The 19,096-nt window shown below is 38.1% G+C and overlaps 4 protein-coding genes across 5 annotated transcripts in view; 2 read left to right on the forward strand and 2 right to left on the reverse strand.

The window, feature by feature from the left end:
• On the reverse strand, positions 1-12,024 carry LOC123881707 (transmembrane 9 superfamily member 4-like). Of its 2 annotated transcripts, XM_045930438.1 has the most exons (8): positions 11,880-12,024; positions 3,696-3,718; positions 3,106-3,146; positions 2,415-3,000; positions 2,025-2,162; positions 1,750-1,906; positions 926-1,410; positions 1-445 (listed from the first exon to the last, which is right to left on the reverse strand). In XM_045930438.1, the coding sequence occupies exons 4-8, from the start codon at positions 2,816-2,818 to the stop codon at positions 226-228; spliced, it is 1,404 nt and encodes a 467-aa protein (XP_045786394.1). In that variant the 5' UTR covers positions 2,819-3,000; positions 3,106-3,146; positions 3,696-3,718; positions 11,880-12,024; the 3' UTR covers positions 1-225. The 2 variants fall into 2 exon arrangements, with proteins under 2 accessions (XP_045786394.1, XP_045786393.1); XM_045930437.1 differs by lacking the exon at positions 11,880-12,024 and having other exon boundaries at positions 3,696-4,122.
• LOC123922600 lies at positions 5,587-9,108 on the reverse strand. The gene is made up of 3 exons (XM_045975298.1): positions 8,413-9,108; positions 8,047-8,160; positions 5,587-5,763 (listed from the first exon to the last, which is right to left on the reverse strand). Exons 1-3 carry the CDS (start codon positions 9,106-9,108, stop codon positions 5,587-5,589), a joined length of 987 nt encoding a protein of 328 aa, XP_045831254.1.
• The window catches only part of LOC123881706, a 22,536-nt gene continuing 9,927 nt past the window's right edge, over positions 6,488-19,096 (forward strand). Inside the window, exon 1 of the mRNA XM_045930434.1 lies at positions 6,488-6,632. The gene's annotated coding sequence lies outside the window, so the exon portion shown is untranslated. The remainder of the gene's footprint in view (positions 6,633-19,096) is intronic.
• On the forward strand, positions 9,290-10,507 carry LOC123922601. Its single transcript, XM_045975299.1, has one exon. The coding sequence runs from the start codon at positions 9,290-9,292 to the stop codon at positions 10,505-10,507; it is 1,218 nt and encodes a 405-aa protein (XP_045831255.1).

The following is a 19,096-nucleotide window of genomic DNA, read 5'->3' on the forward strand; positions in this document are numbered from 1 at the left end:
TAAATGCAAAAAGCTCTTCTATAATTTGAAAAAAGAAAACTGAGTTTCACTATCATTATACATTTAATATCAGATTATATCTTAAGCTGTGATAGAAATTTGGGGTGCAATTGCATTTCCCGTACCACTCTTTAGTAAACCATTTGCAACAAGATCTAAGTTGCTGTATTACACGGCACAGAGGAAAACAAATTGTCTGGTTAATTCCAGGGAGCTTCTTCTGGGCTATTCACACTTGACGGAACGGTATATGTGTCTGACGAAGATTAAAGAAGCTCGGAAACCGACAGTTCCAAGCATGAGGAAGAAACCATAGCAAATGCAAGCCATGTAGCCGAAAAAGAAAGAGGTTTGCATGAAACCATACATATCTGATCTTGCCTGGTAGAAAAACATGCAGTACCCATATATGAACAAACCAGTTGATCCACCACAAAGGAAAGACCTGATATCATGTCAAAAATGACTAAGTAAGAGAAATGAGGGACATTAGTTACATCAATGTGTAGCCTAAGAATATACATGTATTGTCTTGAGTCTTGACAGTCACTTTCAATTATATTTCAAAACATGGATCTGCCTCTTTTTAGAGTCTAGTGTAATAGTGTAAGCTTGGATCCTCTTCTGCAAGGTCGGCCACAAAATTCACCCAGCAGCACAAAGATCAATACTTTCAACTGCTAGATGAATAAGATGACCGACCTCTAATTGCAGAAGCAGATGAGGGTTGAGATCCATCTAGCATGGCCGGCGCTTTGTAGCGTCATTTTTATCCATTGAAAAATATTTTTAAGTCATGAAACTAGTCATGCATGAATGGAAGGAGTGGATATTCCCATAGCATTGAAATTTTTTCCATAGCCTAAATTCTGATGAATCAACAATTTTTAAGTATAGAGAGGATTCGGTGTTACATTATACATACCTCCACCACCATTCATGATCTTCAGCAGCAAGCTGAAAGTATGTCAATGCCACATTAACAAAAGCAGTGACAATCAGGAGAATGATGAAAATAATGAACAAAATGCTGTATATGGTATAAATCTGGTGACCCCAAACACTCGCAAATATGTAGTAGAGTTCAACGTAAATGGCACTGAATGGCAAAAATCCAGCCATAGCCATTTGAGCAAGAGTTGAACGGTACCACGATAGTTGAGGAATCTCCCTAGGATACTTGTTGGTTTTACTCGGTGCTTGAAACTCTGATCGGCTATTCTTACCAGCAATCCCACCCAATACCAATAAAGGTGATGTTACAAGTGTCCATATGAGGAAAATAACCATAATTGTTCCAAACGGTAATGCTGCAGTGGAGTTATAGGCGACTGCGACAGTGTTTAGAAAGCTGAATGTCAAAAACAATGGTCCAGAGAACAGACTTCCAGTTAACACCAAAATTTTCACCTGCAATGCAACATACCAATATTTGCAAGTTTAATTCATTAAGGTTTGATCTTTCTGCGGTATACTTTTCGTTGTTTTAAAGGAAAAACAACTTAGAAAAGAAAGGAAATGGATTTGATACAGTCAATAGTCACTACAGTCAATGATCTCAACATTTGAAGAAGATCAGAAAATTGAGATTACAAGTTCTCAATTCGCTGAAGTCACGGTATGAGGCATCTGATCTTTATCCCATGACTTCGCCGATTGACTGCAGTGAATGCTGACTGCATGAATTATTGATTGCGAGTATTGAGTGAAGTACCGATGGTATATGCTATCTAAGATGTTGGAATTTACCCAATTTTTTCCATCAATCATGTAATAGAAGGAAGCTGCAGAATAACCGGCAATTCCCGATGTTAGTGCATATATGACAATCAGTGCAGTAAAAAAAGCCCCCCTGTTGTATGGATAGAAAACGCCAACTAGAGCAAGCATAAAGATGAAGATTACACTGAAAATGGAAAGTTAAATAGTCACAAAAGAGAAGAACAATACAAGGCCGAGACACGAAAAATGAGTAAACAAACACCTTTTACATTATTAGTACTTTGAGAAGTTAACTCACTCACAGTGTAAATAACTGAGAACCAATTCCAAGTGCCGCTGCAAACAAAGACTTGTATCTTGGATATCTAAACACATCACCATGTATATTCTTCCATCCACTCTCCTCTTGGTCATCATGTGCCTCTTCATCAGGTGTAAACCTATCATAATATTTCGATATGTAGATGCGATAAGTTCAAAAAACTAATAAAAGGTCTAAATCGATAAAAGTAGTTCTAAATTGCAGTTGCAGATGCAATATAAGGGTTTTAGAGATCTCAGCAACACCAATTGGTCACTGCATTTGCTCACATTTTGCTTCAATATCAAAGTTTGCAGCGTAATCGCGACTGCAATCGCAATTTAGAACCATATGCTGATAATGTGATATCAATAAATAAGAAGATTCTTACTTGACAAAGTCATTCTTAAGTACGCGCATGAGAATCATGGCAAGGAATCCGGTCAAGAGAAGAACGGTAACACAAGAGTTAATAATAGAAAACCAATGGATTTCCAAGTGATGTGAGAGTGACGATGTCAGTGAGTATTTCTCCAACCTTTTCTCGAATGGAATATCTGTTTCAGTCCATTTGACAGAATATGTGAAATCCATTTTTACCTCTCTATCTTCTGTCAAGTCGACAACAACATTTGGATCATTTCTAATGAAAACGTCGATGATACGATCGTTATTATATAGAATCTCAAAATGAACATTCCTAAAAAGATAAACTTTGGCCACATTGGTGTCATCATTTTCATCAGTTACAAATCTTCCAAGGAAACCCCAAATTGGCAAATCATCATAGTACATTTGATAAAAATAGTCTTTCAAAACAGCATGTCTGAATTGAGCAACCTCTTTTCTTGTCAGAAACTTTCTGCAGATGCTCTCAGGTTGTTTATTAATCAGAAAATCAAGTTTGTATGGAGCAACAACTAATCTATCACCATTCAAAACTTCACCAAGATCTTCTTTCTTTTCTTCCACATTTTCTGTAACCAACAAATTTTGAAATTATAAGGGATAGTTTGGTAGGAAAGCAATAATAATAGAAAATTTGGGGTGAGAAGTGATAATGAATATACCATCAAACTAACCTGGTGAACAAAAGGGAAGATCAAAATATCTATACGTCTCACTGTGGCATAATAAAATTCAAGGAAACACAATATTAACAAAGTAGCCAACTAGGAAGAAATTCATGATAATATGTTTTAGAAATTAATACATGGCACCAACACTTCTGATAGAAGACTGTCCAGTATCCAACATGTGTCAGTGTCCAACACCGACATGATACATGTGATTACATTCAATTAATTCATTTTTCTAAAATTTTACTGGTGTCGAAGTGTTGTGTCTGCGTAAGTGCTTCATAACATTACATCATGGCACATGCATATTTCGATCAACAACGAGTTTGGCGAAATCACACAGAGACCATAATATAGTTTTTGTTAAAATCACGACAGTCTCGAAGATGACATTGCTAAACTCGTGGTAAATTCAAACATGCACTAATAAACATTCATCTCCACTTTTCATTGAAGATTTCTTGAATGGTAACCTCATAATGAAACAATCCAATTTTCTTCTTTTTATTATAAAAGTTATAATTTGAGGAGCATTGAGATCAAAATATATTTTAAAAGGGTAAATGAAAAAGTGAAAGTATTGAAAATCTAACCTTGGATTGTGAAAGGGTCCCACCTTGTTTGCATAAAAAGGTACAAAATCACCTTCTTTATAACGATGATCTGATGCATCAGATGTTACATAGTTTATGCAACAAAAACAACATAGGATCACAATGGCACTAACCAAACATGCCGTTGACTTTTCCATATACACAACAAAACCATATACAGACACAAAAAAGACACAGAGAATGCAAATGAAAATGAATATGAAAATGCAAATTGTTAATTGTTTGTTTCTATAGTTTTGATAAGTGCATATGAGAGTGGTTGAGAAGAAGGAATTTCTACGACACTTCCTTAAAAAACAAAGATTTGAATTTGCACGCACTTTGTTTAAATGAATGGAAATGAATGAATTTTATAAAGAGTTGAAGTTTGTGAATGGTGAATGATGACAAGTATGTGCGTTCTCACATTAACAAATTCTATTCCATAAATTTATAGCACCGGACAATACTTGCTTATTACTCAAAACTACATTTTTTTTCCTATTGGACCGCTTAATCTAGTTCGCGGGTCAGTTATGACATCAAGTAATTCCAGCCTCCTTACAATCGCAGTCGGAGGGGATCGAACCGTAGTCCTCACTGTCGAGTACTTTGATAATTTTTGGTTTTTTGACAAAATTGATAATTTTTGTTGTTAAGGAAACTTTGAACTTATTTTCTATAAAAAAACTTTTTATATTTTTTTAAACATATTGCACAAAATCGTTCAAAAGTATATATTAAAAAATGAAACTTTGATAATTTTGTAGTGATGAAAAAATATTTAATCCTATTTTTTTAAACATTTTTTTCTTGAATATATTCGATCCTCTTGAATTTTTCTCTTTTTTCTTGGTGGAACTTGAAATCTTTAATCGGAACCCCATTTAAGTGTAGGAACCAACAAATAATAAAAGGTTTTGTGTTAGTGAGCTTATTTCAGTTAGTAAGAACATCACATTATATGTGCAGGAATCTGGATTCAAATCCGGAACACTCTACTTATTCACATTTAAGGTGGATTTTCTAGTCGATATACTACTTGACAAAAAAAAAACTCTTAGAGCGATTGCACTCTATTGATTCTTAGAGTTCAAAGGTTGTGTACGGTAGTTGAATACCCCATAAAAAAATTGTTAAATTAGTTAATTTTATTTATAATTGAGTTTTAAGGGAGTACTAAAAAAGAGAATCGATATTTAACAACATACATCCAAGGAAAATTGAGTGCTGTAATAATTCCCTTTGATTTCATATAGCCTGATTTACTTCATAAGTTTGGTATAATCTAGCTTTCTTAATTCTTATTAATTAGTAAGTGGAGTTAGGTAATATTACATTGATATGTATAATTTGTAATTGATGGAGAGTATATTTCACTGCGTATATGTAATAATTTATTTCGAAAGCTTGATATTCAATGAAGTGAAGTAGATTGAATTTTCTTAAAAGAAAAAGTAGACAAAACTATAAACATTTTCACTTGTCATAATTTTCCATCCTAAACTAATATATTTGCAATAATGAATTGGGTATTACTGTATTCATTAAGATGCATATGCCTGCAACCTATGATCACACCAATAAAAATAAAATTGATTTTGGACTTTTGGGGACAAATTGAATAATTCCCTAATTGGACATAGACCAGCCTTATATAAATTATGCTTCAATGGGTGTGTGGTAATCGACTTACTTGGTTGGTTGAAGTTGGGATCATATACAGTTAGGTGAGGGTCAACTTCCCCTTCTATGTGGATCCCTACCCCCAATTTTCAAGGTGTACTTATTTGAAAATTAAGAGAAAAAAAAATAAGTGAAAAATAATATACTTTTTTTTTATGAGATGGAAAATAAAACAAACAACACAAAAATAAAAAGAGAAAAGAAACTAAGCTCTTGGACGAGCAACACCCATAACATCAGCCATCAACACGAGACTGAGTTGAGGAGGACAACTATTCCAAATCTTCAAAGTATCATTGCAGGAGGCTCCAGTCTTCGCAAGCCAATCGGCACATTCATTACCCTCTCTAAGAGTATGCTGAAAAGAAACATTCCAATCCCCCTGGTGAAGATGACGAATTTGTTGGATAATCGGTGCATAAGGGTGAAAGTGAGAAGTTCCATGAGAAGCAAAATTAACTGTGTAAGACCCGTAATTTCGCAGTTTATTTTGTGTAAGGAAAATAAATATTGGATAAAAGTTTTAGGGTTTTTGTTTAAGTCGTTTTGTATGTATCGTTGTAATAACGGCATTTTTGCTGAGTTAAGTCTGTTTTGTATTCGTGCACTGAAAAGGTACAGACTTTTGGGCTGTAATCCTCTTTTATGTATGAGAAGGTTTATGCAAATTCAGAATGACGAGTTTTGGAATATTCTCGCTTTTGGAAAAACGAGTAGAAATTTTACCCGCTGACGTAAAATTTTACGGTTTCTGAATTCAGTAAAATTTTGGGTGGAAGTTTTATATATCTGCGCGAGTTAGGATATGTCTTGAGAATGATTTTCGAGAGTGTGGAAGAAAATTACAGTCGCGGAAAAAGATTCAGCGATAAGTTTTGGAATTATTTTAAGACGGACTTCCGTTCCGTAAGTTTTCTGTTTTTACGAGTTTTGCTCGTCGCGGCGCGCGAGAGCTGTGGGGCGTGAGAGAAAATATCTAGATATTTGTTAAAGTAAAATGGAGGGCTAGGATTGGCCTAGAGTTTTGTCTTTTGATCAAGTGGCCATGATGGAGCAAGACCATTTGTCATATGAATTGTCTGGAAGACTTTTGGACTTAGAAAAAAATTGCAAAAGCTCCCTTCTCTCTCTCACAAACCGACCTCTTCTCTCACTCACACTCACCATTGCAAAATTTTCATTTCTCATCCATTCAAGCTAGGATTTGTCTCTTTGTAACTAGGAACTTGCAAGGAAATCACTCCTCTTAAGGTAACTCACCTTCTCCATGCTTTTGTTTAGCTAAAAGTCATGATTCCAAGAATATTTTAGAGATTGTCATGACTTTGTTCTTGAGTAATTTTTTTTCTAGAATAAGTTTTGGGTGTTTGTGGTTCTAGGGAAGTGTTTAGGAGTAGTTTATAAGCTTGTTTAAGCTTGGCACATGTTGGTTTCCATGGTGATTAAGATTTTCATGAAATCTTTTGTTAGGGTTTGGAAAATTTATTTGAAATGCTCATAACTTTGAAAACTTGTGTTGTGCTTTTATTTTTGGTGTTGTTTATGAGCATTGTAGGGAAATGGGTATTAGGAAATGGCTTTGTTTTTGTGAAACAAGGAAAAATATTTTTGTGTGTGTTCTTGAGGACTTTATGAACAAATTTTTGGAAATTCTTGTTTTGACCCTCAAAATGAATTGGTTGATCATTTCCATAGGCTTGTGAACTAATAGAGGCTTGCTAGGTATTGGCATTGGAAAAATTTTGGGTGTGGTTCACATTTTCAAAACTTTTGGTCATGTGAAATTTTGGAAAAGTGTGGGAGAGGTTTCAAAATTGGTTAGGGCTTTGGGGGAGGCACAATTGTGGCCTAGGGTGAATTACCATGCAAAAAGTTTTGGGTAAAAATGGTTTTGGTGTTGTATGTGTCTTAAAGAACCAAAAATTGAATTTTTCGTAATTAGAGGCTTTGCCCGGAAAATTTTTGGGGGCTTGGATTAGTGACTCGGGGGTATTATGGGATATTACCATGCCCTCGGAAGCGAAAAATTTTGAGCGGAAGTGCCATTTTGCTTTTGGATGGCCGAACCTCATGGTTGTATGGGGGAAATTTGTGAATTTTTTTTCTAAGTCCACAATTTTGGGAAAAATGATCATGCTTTGATGAAATGATCATAGGTGGGTCAAAGTATGATTATAGGATTGTATTTGGAAAGAAAAACTTGAAACTTGCGACGCAAGAAAAACTCGATTATTTTGTCGAGATATTTTCGTAAAATTTTTAGGTTGTTTTCAAGTGTTTTGGTAGTGTGTGAGAGTGTCCTTTGAAGTTTAAAACCATAGAGAGCAATGGTATGCTTTGAAAACGAAAATGTGTTTGTTTTGCGAAAAATAGTGTATTTAACTTCGGGAATTTTTAATCACTATGGGGAGGACTCGGAAATAATATCCGAGAGTGTTAGGAAGTGCCTTAGACACCTCTAGACCTTTGTTGATAGGTTTAGTTTCGTTAAGATATTTTGGGAGAAACTTATGCATTGTCCGCTCGTTATTTTTAGGAAACGCGAAACGGTAGATAGTGTGAAACGTTGTGGTTTTTGGTTGGAAGCATTGCCGAGGTAAGGGCACCGTTTTTATTTCCGTATTTAAATTCCGTCATGAATAACATTGCTAGCCTGACCACTCACTTCCGTGCCCATACAGTAGACACGTCCTTTGGCGGTGGGTCGAGCTCCTTGTGTTGCATTCTCTGACGGCGCCGCTTTTGGAGCACGGCAATCTCTAGCATAATGGCCCGGCTTCTGACAATTGTAACATATTGACGCAGTTCCTGGATTCCCGCACTCATTAGCATAGTGCCCCTCTTCACCACACTTATAGCAAGTCCGCTTCTCTCTAACTTGGTTTCCTCGGGTTCCTTGGTTTCCAGAATTTTGTGGTCCACGATTATTCTGTGGGCGGTTGTAAGGCCTAGTCCCACGTCCTCCTCGATTCTGACTCTGATGACTGGGACGGCTAGGTCCCCCAGCACCAAAACTCCCCTAACGATTTACCCTTTTATTCCTCATGTCCTCTATCTCTTGGCACTTCTCCACAAGCACCTGGAACTGTCGAATCCCCAATGGCACCACTGCATCTTGCAGTTCGTACCTCAGCCCTCCTTGAAATTGACGACACATGTATGACTCATCTATGCCATCCCTGAAGAAACGGAAGTGTCGAGACAATGATTCAAACTTCTTGGCATAGGCCTCGACGTTCAAACCTCCCTGAGTCAGTTTCAGGAATTCTTCCCCGTACCTCTCCCTAGCTGTTTCCGGAAAATATTTGGCTAGAAATTTTCTCTTGAAATTCTCCCATGAGAACTCCTCATATGCAGCTTCCATTAGCAGGCTGGTGTTGCCCCACCAATATTCAGCATCCCCTAGCAATTGGTAGGTGGCCAAGGTCACCATTTCTCCTTCCGGGCAATGGATAGCCCCCAAAATTTTCTCAATGGCCTGAAGCCATAAATCAGCAGCAGCAGGTCCTCCGTCACCACGGAACCTTGGAGGATTCTGATGGTTGAAACTTGTAAGAACACGAGTCCCCGCAGCATGGACTTCTCTTTCGCGCTTCTCCAAATCTCTTTGGGTCTTCGCATTAGTCTGAGCTGTTATGGAAACCGCCATCACATTCATCGAGTTGGCCATACGCTCAACCCGATCATCTTCGGTAACAGGAGCAGCAGGTGCCCGTCTTGGAGGCATGTTTCCTGAAAAACCAAATCTTTTAATCAAATCCGATAAAGTGTGTAAAGGGAAAGTGTGTACGTGAGTTAACAGTCTGAGGTCAGTCAGTTAAGATTAGAGTCGCGTCGGTTTAGCGAATCGTTAGTGGGTAGTAGCGAGTCTTGTTTGCTAGTTAGTAGTGCATTAACTCGTTTCGTTAATGTGTGTCTTCAACCAACCATACCGTAGCTACTTTAATCCTTATATGTTGGATGTGGAAAATTCTGTGGAATTGGAAAAGGATTTGATTAAAAGATTTGGTTTTTCAGGAAACATGCCTCCAAGACGGGCACCTGCTGCTCCTGTTACCGAAGATGATCGGGTTGAGCGTATGGACAACTCGATCAATGTGATGGGGGCGGCCATAACAGCTCAGACTAATGCGAAGACCCAAAGAGATTTGGAGAAGCGCGAAAGAGAAGTCCATGCTGCGGGGACTCGTGTTCTTACAAGTTTCAACCATCAGAATCCTCCAAGGTTCCGTGGTGACGGAGGACCTGCTGCTGCTGATTTATGGCTTCAGGCCATTGAGAAAATTTTGGGGGCTATCCATTGCCCGGAAGGAGAAATGGTGACCTTGGCCACCTACCAATTGCTAGGGGATGCTGAATATTGGTCGGGCAACACCAACCTGCTAATGGAAGCTGCATATGAGGAGTTCTCATGGGAGAATTTCAAGAGAAAATTTCTAGCCAAATATTTTCCGGAAACAGCTAGGGAGAGGTACGGGGAAGAATTCCTGAAACTAACTCAGGGAGGTTTGAACGTCGAGGCCTATGCCAAGAAGTTTGAATCATTGTCTCGACACTTCCGTTTCTTCAGGGATGGCATAGATGAGTCATACATGTGTCGTCGATTTCAAGGAGGGCTGAGGTACGAACTGCAAGATGCAGTGGTGCCGTTGGGGATTCGACAGTTCCAGGTGCTTGTGGAGAAGTGCCAAGAGATAGAGGACATGAGGAATAAAAGGGTAAATCGTCAGGGGAGTTTTGGTGCTGGGGGACCTAGCCGTCCCAGTCATCAGAGTCAGAATCGAGGAGGACGTGGGACTAGGCCTTACAACCGCCCACAGAATAATCGTGGACCACAAAATTCTGGAAACCAAGGAACCCGAGGAAACCAAGTTAGAGAGAAGCGGACTTGCTATAAGTGTGGTGAAGAGGGGCACTATGCTAATGAGTGCGGGAATCCAGGAACTGCGTCAATATGTTACAATTGTCAGAAGACGGGCCATTATGCTAGAGATTGCCGTGCTCCAAAAGCGGCGCCGTCAGAGAATGCAACACAAGGAGCTCGACCCACCGCCAAAGGACGTGTCTACTGTATGGGCACGGAAGTGAGTGGTCAGGCTAGCAATGTTATTCATGACGGAATTTAAATACGGAAATAAAAACGGTGCCCTTACCTCGGCAATGCTTCCAACCAAAAACCACAACGTTTCACACTATCTACCGTTTCGCGTTTCCTAAAAATAACGAGCGGACAATGCATAAGTTTCTCCCAAAATATCTTAACGAAACTAAACCTATCAACAAAGGTCTAGAGGTGTCTAAGGCACTTCCTAACACTCTCGGATATTATTTCCGAGTCCTCCCAATAGTGATTAAAAATTCCCGAAGTTAAATACACTATTTTTCACAAAACAAACACATTTTCGTTTTCAAAGCATACCATTGCTCTCTATGGTTTTAAACTTCAAAGGACACTTTCACACACTACCAAAACACTTGAAAACAACCTAAAAATTTTACGAAAATATCTCGACAAAATAATCGAGTTTTTCTTGCGTCGCAAGTTTCAAGTTTTTCTTTCCAAATACAATCCTATAATCATACTTTGACCCACCTATGATCATTTCGTCAAAGCATGATCATTTTTCCCAAAATTGTGGACTTAGAAAAAAAATTCACAAATTTCCCCCATACAACCTTGAGGTTCGGCCATCCAAAAGCAAAATGGCACTTCCGCTCAAAATTTTTCGCTTCCGAGGGCATGGTAATATCCCATAATACCCCCGAGTCACTAATCCAAGCCCCCAAAAATTTTCCGGGCAAAGCCTCTAATTACGAAAAATTCAATTTTTGGTTCTTTAAGACACATACAACACCAAAACCATTTTTACCCAAAACTTTTTGCATGGTAATTCACCCTAGGCCACAATTGTGCCTCCCCCAAAGCCCTAACCAATTTTGAAACCTCTCCCACACTTTTCCAAAATTTCACATGACCAAAAGTTTTGAAAATGTGAACCACACCCAAAATTTTTCCAATGCCAATACCTAGCAAGCCTCTATTAGTTCACAAGCCTATGGAAATGATCAACCAATTCATTTTGAGGGTCAAAACAAGAATTTCCAAAAATTTGTTCATAAAGTCCTCAAGAACACACACAAAAATATTTTTCCTTGTTTCACAAAAACAAAGTCATTTCCTAATACCCATTTCCCTACAATGCTCATAAACAACACCAAAAATAAAAGCACAACACAAGTTTTCAAAGTTATGAGCATTTCAAATAAATTTTCCAAACCCTAACAAAAGATTTCATGAAAATCTTAATCACCATGGAAACCAACATGTGCCAAGCTTAAACAAGCTTATAAACTACTCCTAAACACTTCCCTAAAACCACAAACACCCAAAACTTATTCGAGAAAAAAAATTACTCAAGAACAAAGTCATGACAATCTCTAAAATATTCTTGGAATCATGACTTTTAGCTAAACAAAAGCATGGAGAAGGTGAGTTACCTTAAGAGGAGTGATTTCCTTGCAAGTTCCTAGTTCCAAAGAGACAAATCCTAGCTTGAATGGATGAGAAATGAAAATTTTGCAATGGTGAGTGTGAGTGAGAGAAGAGGTCGGTTTGTGAGAGAGAGAAGGGAGCTTTTGCAATTTTTTTCTAAGTCCAAAAGTCTTCCAAACAATTCATATGACAAATGGTCTTGCTCCATCATGGCCACTTGATCAAAAGACAAAACTCTAGGCCAATCCTAGCCCTCCATTTTACTTTAACAAATATCTAGATATTTTCTCTCACGCCCCACAGCTCTCGCGCGCCGCGACGAGCAAAACTCGTAAAAACAGAAAACTTACGGAACGGAAGTCCGTCTTAAAATAATTCCAAAACTTATCGCCGAATCTTTTTCCGCGACTGTAATTTTCTTCCACACTCTCGAAAATCATTCTCAGGACATATCCTAACTCGCGCAGATATATAAAACTTCCACCCAAAATTTTACTGAATTCAGAAACCGTAAAATTTTACGTCAGCGGGTAAAATTTCTACTCGTTTTTCCAAAAGCGAGAATAATCCAAAACTCGTCATTCTGAATTTGCATAAACCTTCTCATACATAAAAGAGGATTACAGCCCAAAAGTCTGTGCCTTTTCAGCGCACGAGTACAAAACAGACTTAACTCAGGAAAAATGCCGTTATTACAACGATACATACAAAACGACTTAAACAAAAACCCTAAAACTTTTATCCAATATTTATTTTCCTTACACAAAATAAACTGCGAAATTACGGGTCTTACAAACTGCTAGAGTGGAATCTGATTCAATGATAATATTTCTAAGTCATTTAGCTTGAGCAATCTTGAGACCATTTAAAATTGCATGAAGTTCGGCACATAAGGAAGTAGAGATGCCAATAAAGCCAGAGAATCCAAGTAACCAATTGCCATTACTATCACGCAAGGTACCGCCAAAGCCTGATCTTCCCGGATTATTGAAAGAGCTGCCATCCACATTAATTTTTATGGTGCCTTCGAGAGGAGGGATCCAAGTGACCGCGCGCATCGGTTTTTGGATGGTAGAAGTACCTAAGACCTGCAAGAAAATAGCCATATAAGAATGAATTTTATTAAGACATTGCTAGATAGTCCACTTACCATCATTGAAAACCATGTCATTTCGGGCCTGCCAGATGACCCAACAAGTGACAATAAACATAATTCTGTTGGAAGAAGTTCCATGGTTAGCAAACCAATCAAGGAAATCTGTTATGGACATAAAATTTTCTTTGGAGAAGGGAACAATATCCCAAATTGCCACAGAGAAAGGACAATCTCTGAACAAATGAATCAAACTCTCCTCAGGTGCATGACACCTTTTACAAGTGGAGTCGGAAGTCAAATGACGTCTGAGGCGGAATGCATTAGTGGGCAGACTCTCATGCATTATAAGCCAGCAAAAGTGCTTAATATTCTCTGGTATCTTCATTTTCCATAACCAATTCCACCCATGATGATGAACTATGGAAAGGGGTGGAGCATAATGTTGAGAGAGCCAATGGTAGCCAGACTTGGCTGAATAAACTCCAAAATTTGAGAATCCCTATATGAGAATGTCTGGTGAGACATTATTAATAAAGATGCTCTGAATATGCAACTTAAGATTGTCGGGGATTTGTGTAGTTAAAGAGTGAAGCAACCAATTACCCTGATTGTAGACATCCTTCAATAAAAGGTGAGACTCACTAATATGGACGTAAGGAACACTATTACAAAGACAACCATAATCAAGCCAATTATCATACCAAAGAGACACATCACCTTTACCAATCCTAAATTTAAAACCTGGTTTGAGTACCTCAACCGCTTTAACAATATAATGCCACACACAAGAAGCCCCCTGAGATTTAGTCGCGTGGAGAATATCGTCATGGCGGAGGTACTTGTCCGCCAACAATTGCACCCACAACTTATCAGGATGATGAATTAAATCCCAAATGTGTTTACCTAGGAGAGCAATATTGGACTTCCTAGCAACATGAATCCCAAGGCCTCCTTTAGAACGAGGTTGAGTAACAGTGTCCCACTTAACCCAATGACAATGATTATTACCCCAAATAAATTGTCTCACAGAAGCATCGATTTTATCACACACTCCTTGTGGGATCCAAAGATTTTGCATAGTGTAAATGGGCATAGCAGATATGACAGATTGGGCCAAAGTAACCCTACCAGCTCTACTAAGGAGCTTGCTCTTCCAACCATTAAGCCTGTTATTTATCCTATCCATAATGAAGGAGAAATCAGAATTACGCATCCTACCTGATAGCATAGGAAAACCAAGGTATTTTCCCAGGTGAGTGTTGTGACTGAAGTGAACAATTGATTCAAATTTAGCTACCTTGATCCTTGACATATTGGTAGACACCATAAATCTAGACTTCTGAATGTTCACTTTAAGGCCTGAAGCATGACAAAAAGCACACAACACCTCTTTGACCAATCGAGCCTGTGAAGACTTTGCTTGAGTAAATAAAAGACAATCATCTGCAAAAAACAAGTGAGAGATAGCAGGACCATTTCTAGAAATTTTAACAGGTATCCAATGACCAGATTGAACCTTCTCCTGAATCATCATAGATAATTTTTCCATACATAGCACAAATAAGTACGGAGAGAGAGGATCCCCCTGTCGCAATCCTCTTTTGGGAGAGAAACTCGTGAGTTTTTCACTGTTCCATTTTAAAGACAAAGATGAAGAGGTTATGCAATTCATGATGAGGTTAATAATAGATGCAGGAAAACCAAAATCATTAAGCGTAATTTGCAGAAAATTCCAATCAAGTTTATCATAAGCTTTTTCAAAGTCTATTTTAAATAAAAGATAGCCTTTTTTGCCTTTTATCTTATGCATGCTATGAACAATTTCTTGGGCAATAATTTCATTATCAAATGTGCTTCTACTAGGGATAAAGCTACTTTGAAACGGACTAATAAGATTATTTAAGTAAGGTCGAATTCGTCTCACAATAATTTTGGAGATAATTTTAAGTAAGACATTGCAAAGACTTATAGGCCTAAAATCCTTCAAAGTAGTAGGGACGTCAACCTTAGGAATGGGAACAATGAGAGTTTCAGCTAGTTTAGGAGCAATAGTACCTGATTGAAAAGCGGAAGACACCAATTGGAAAACATCAGGTGCAACTAAGTTCCAAAACCTCTTGAAAAATATAGGTTGAAAACCATCTGGGCCAGGAGCCTTGTAAGAGTCCATAGAAAAAAGGGCAGATTTGATTTCTTCCATATAAGGAGGAGAGCCAAGATTTTCATATAGATCAGTACTGATTTGTGGAAATGAAGTAAACTGCAGGCTATTTGGATTCGTCGAAATATCTTGTTGAAAAAGATTTTGAAAATAGGCAAGGGCACTTCTCCTCAAAACCTCCTCATCTGAGCACCATATACCATCAATTTGAAGACTAGCAATCTTGTTCCGTCTACTTCTGATAACAGACTGAATGTGAAAAAATCTAGTATTTTTATTTCCGAATTTAACCCATTTCTCCCTAGATTTTTGATACCACATCATTTCTTCTTGAGCCAAAACTTTGTTATACTCAAGTTGTAGAGATTTCTCAAAACTAATGAGGTCCGAAGATTGACAAGAGTCAAGTTGAAGATGAACACCTTTAATACGAGCTTCAAGTAACTTTTTATTTTTATAGATGTTACCAAAAACCTCCTTATTGAAACGGAGGGAAGTAGTTTGGACGTTGCTTAATTTAGACACAACATCCCCCTCTGCTTGATTCCAAGTAGTGTCCACCAAGGACTCATAATCAGGATGAGAGAGCCAGGCCGCTTGGAAATGAAAAATATTGGATCTTTTGCTTTTCGCTTTTATACAACTAATAAGAATAGGATTATGATCAGAATCATGAGCAGGAAGTAATTCAGCAAGAGAGTCAGGAAAGGATAATCTCCAATCAACATCTGCGAGACAACGATCTAACTTCTTCCTTAAGTGACCTCCAAATTAAGTGTTTTCTCCAAGTGAAGAACCCTCCAATAGTGTCAATGTCCATAACCCCACAATTATCCATCATAAGAGAGAAGGAGGTAGCATGCGAAAGGTTAAAATCACCACCCACAACCTCGTTGCAATTACGAATCTCATTAAAGTCACCAACCATCAACCAAGGTCCTAAAATTAAGGATCTCAAACCCCGAAGATGATCCCAAAGTTGTGTACGCATAGTATAAGTAGGTGATGCATAGATTGCTGAGCAATACCAAGTAGCCATACCCTTAGATATAGAAAAGGTGATAGATTGATACATGCTATGTATAAGAGTAAAAGTGAATTGAGGAACACAAGAAAGGATCCAAATACCCCCTGCAAAACCGCGTGCTTCCTGAATGAATATAGGTTTATAACCAAGAGAATTCCAAAACTTGTCAACTTTGTCAAAACTACCACGAGTCTCAAAAATAAAGAAGAGGGTAGGATGATGTCCTTTCACTAAGTCACGAACATGACGCTTAGAGTTGTTTCCCAAAGCACCACGAATATTCCAAGATAAAATAGAAAAATCCTTGAAACAATCCATAAACAAAAGATAAAAAAAAGGAGGGGCAGGAAAACACACCCGAGCTAAGTAACCATGGACTCTTCCATACTTTGGGTCTCAGGCACCATGTTAGAGTCGGTTGCCAACCTAGTTGCAGCCTCATCCTCATCTAGAAGGAGTTCATAACGAGAATTGGAAACATGTTTAAGATTTAAGGTGGACTTCAACCCATTCCCAAGGTCATAAATGTGGGGAGCAGAAGAGGAACTCAAAATTTCATTCTTTTTAGCTATGACATGTTGAATTGAAGCACTATCTTGAATTTTGGTGTTAACACTTTGGTCGGCTAAATTGCCATGCTGAACCCCCACCGCAGCAGCTTGGGGTGCTTGATTAGTTGTGATTTTAATATCTTGTCTGGACCTTTTCTTTTGAGGAGGATAGGAGTGAGATTTTGAAGGACCTCCATTGTCTTGGCTTATGCCAAAATCACGGTTGTTGGGTTGTTTCCCACCCAACACTGCCTTCACATTTTTACCACCATTCCCTTTCACTTTAGCACCTGCTATATTAGTTGGATCTGCCGTAGCTTTAGTATTAGCCACTTTCTTTGATTTCCTTGGCTTTCTCTTCACTATGAGCCAATCACCATAATTACCTTCTACATTGTCATTAACAACATGTTCAATTACTGGCTCCTTGATAGTTGACTCCTTAACCGGAATCCCTTGATTTGCATTAGCAGCAACCGGTGTGACTGCCTGAGTAAGAGACGTAGGGTTGTTCATCGGTGCACGTGGTTCCTGAACATCGGTGATAACTGTTGTAGACTGAGGGATGGCTTTGCAATTCCGGCCTAGATGGCCATAACAACCACATTTGAAACAAATACGATGGAGTCCTTCGTACTCCACACGGTACCAATGACCTTTGATCCAAACTTTACCAATAACTGGTTTATTGAGATCAATTTCAACACAGACTCGAGCAAAACGGCCACGTCGCACATCTAAAGTATTAGGATCCACCTTGATTGGAACACCAACCGCAACAACTATAGCTAAAAGCACACTTTCATCATAAAACACAACGTTGAGTCCGGGGAAGCGTATCCAAACCATGGTTCTATCAATCTTAGCCGAAGGAGAAATAAACTCAGGAGACCAGGATTGAACTCTAAGATAGTGATCAAACACCATCCACGGTCCACCATCCACAACTTTAATTTTGTCGGATTCGAGATCGAATTTAATCATGTAAAATCCATTGTTGATGTCCAACATATCAAAGCCAGATGTGAGTTTCCACAATCTAGTTAACCTGTCCTTCAATGTATTAAAACCAATGTTTTTTCCCAAAAGCTTCACCACAAGAGCATCTTTCCAAGGGTCACATAAGCCATCAAAAACTGAATCTGCAATATGAACCATGGGTTTTGCTGGATCACCCCCTTCATACTGAATCTCAGCCAAGTTTGCTGCATAAAGGTCCTTTTTTGGTTTAGGAGCAGTCACATTTTGTTGGCCCATCACCATATCTCTAAAAGACGGTGTTGGTCGCTTGGAATTTCCCCCAAATTGAAAAGGAAGCATACCATCAGTATTCATAATTGTTGTAAACACAAAATCAGACATGGAAACAAGAAAAGCAAGGAAGAGAAGAGCAAGGTTGGGGAAATCCAAACACAAATTTCAGCCGTCGGACATGAAGGGAGGAGAACAAGGTACTGTATCTGAAACCCTAACAGAGTTGAAACACACGCACCTTATCTAACAACGTCGTCGAAAAACTCGAACTCAAAAACAGGGGAGATACGGCCGGCCGGCAGCGATTGCCGGAGACGACGGCGTCCTCTGGTGTAACGGTCGAGTTCGCAGAGTTCGCGTTACAACGTTCCTTATTGTTAATAATATACTTAATTCTCATAGTGAACATATAATTTGAGTCTACAGTATACACAATTGATAATAAGTGCATTGAATGTGTCAATATAATAAACTTTTAAATACCGAGTTTATTTTTTATTTTTAGTAGTTTTGTGTTTAGAAATTTCGTCTTAAATGTGAATAAGTAAAGTGTACGAGGTTCGAACTCCGACTCTTGTACATATGGTGTGATGTCTCTATTAACCGAGCTAAGCTACAAAGACTTTACTGAGTTAAATTTATACCGATAAAAAAACACAAGTGTGAACAATATACAATATTGTGGAACCAAATTATCGAATTTGGATTAAAAAAATCCTATAGGCTCGATCGACTACACATGTTTGACTGATTTTTCCATTTGCTCTTTTTAATTTTAATAATAGAAATTTAGTGTGGGAGAATGATGCCCGAGTCCACGACCGAAAATAACTTATAAATGTAAATTAAATTTACCTCCCTCCGTCTTCGTAGCATAACTAAATTGATAAAAGACATTACATTTTATATGTATGGTCCGGAATTTGAACTCCGAATATCCTAGTTATCAATTTTTAAGGATGAAATTTCTAGTCACTAGTTTATCTAAAAAAAATTAAAATAAATAACCTTCCTCCAACCAAGAGTACTAGATCAAACCAATCGAGTTTTGTTTTCTTCCTTCTTTTTTCTCCTTAAATAAGTTCAATGGTAATGTCATTTTTTTGTTTTAGAAATCCAGTGGTTTGATTTGC

This window comes from Trifolium pratense, linkage group LG4 (assembly GCF_020283565.1).
Source record: "Trifolium pratense cultivar HEN17-A07 linkage group LG4, ARS_RC_1.1, whole genome shotgun sequence".
In the NCBI taxonomy this organism is placed as follows: Eukaryota; Viridiplantae; Streptophyta; class Magnoliopsida; order Fabales; family Fabaceae; genus Trifolium; species Trifolium pratense.

Coding starts and splice junctions, on each gene's coding strand:
- LOC123922601 (XM_045975299.1), top strand. CDS start 9,290: ATGTGTGTCTTCAACCAACCATACCGTAGCTACTTTAATCCTTATATG.
- LOC123922600 (XM_045975298.1), bottom strand. CDS start 9,108: ATGCCTCCAAGACGGGCACCTGCTGCTCCTGTTACCGAAGATGATCGG. Junction 8,161..8,412: donor AGGACATGAGGAATAAAAGG/GTAAATCGTTAG, acceptor TACAATTGTCAG/AAGCCGGGCCATTATGCTAG. Junction 5,764..8,046: donor TCTACTGTATGGGCACGGAA/GTGAGTGGTCAG, acceptor CATCTTCACCAG/GGGGATTGGAATGTTTCTTT.
- LOC123881707 (XM_045930437.1), bottom strand. CDS start 3,853: ATGGAAAAGTCAACGGCATGTTTGGTTAGTGCCATTGTGATCCTATGT. Junction 3,147..3,695: donor GGACCCTTTCACAATCCAAG/GTTAGATTTTCA, acceptor ATTATGCCACAG/TGAGACGTATAGATATTTTG. Junction 3,001..3,105: donor TCTTCCCTTTTGTTCACCAG/GTTAGTTTGATG, acceptor TGTTGGTTACAG/AAAATGTGGAAGAAAAGAAA.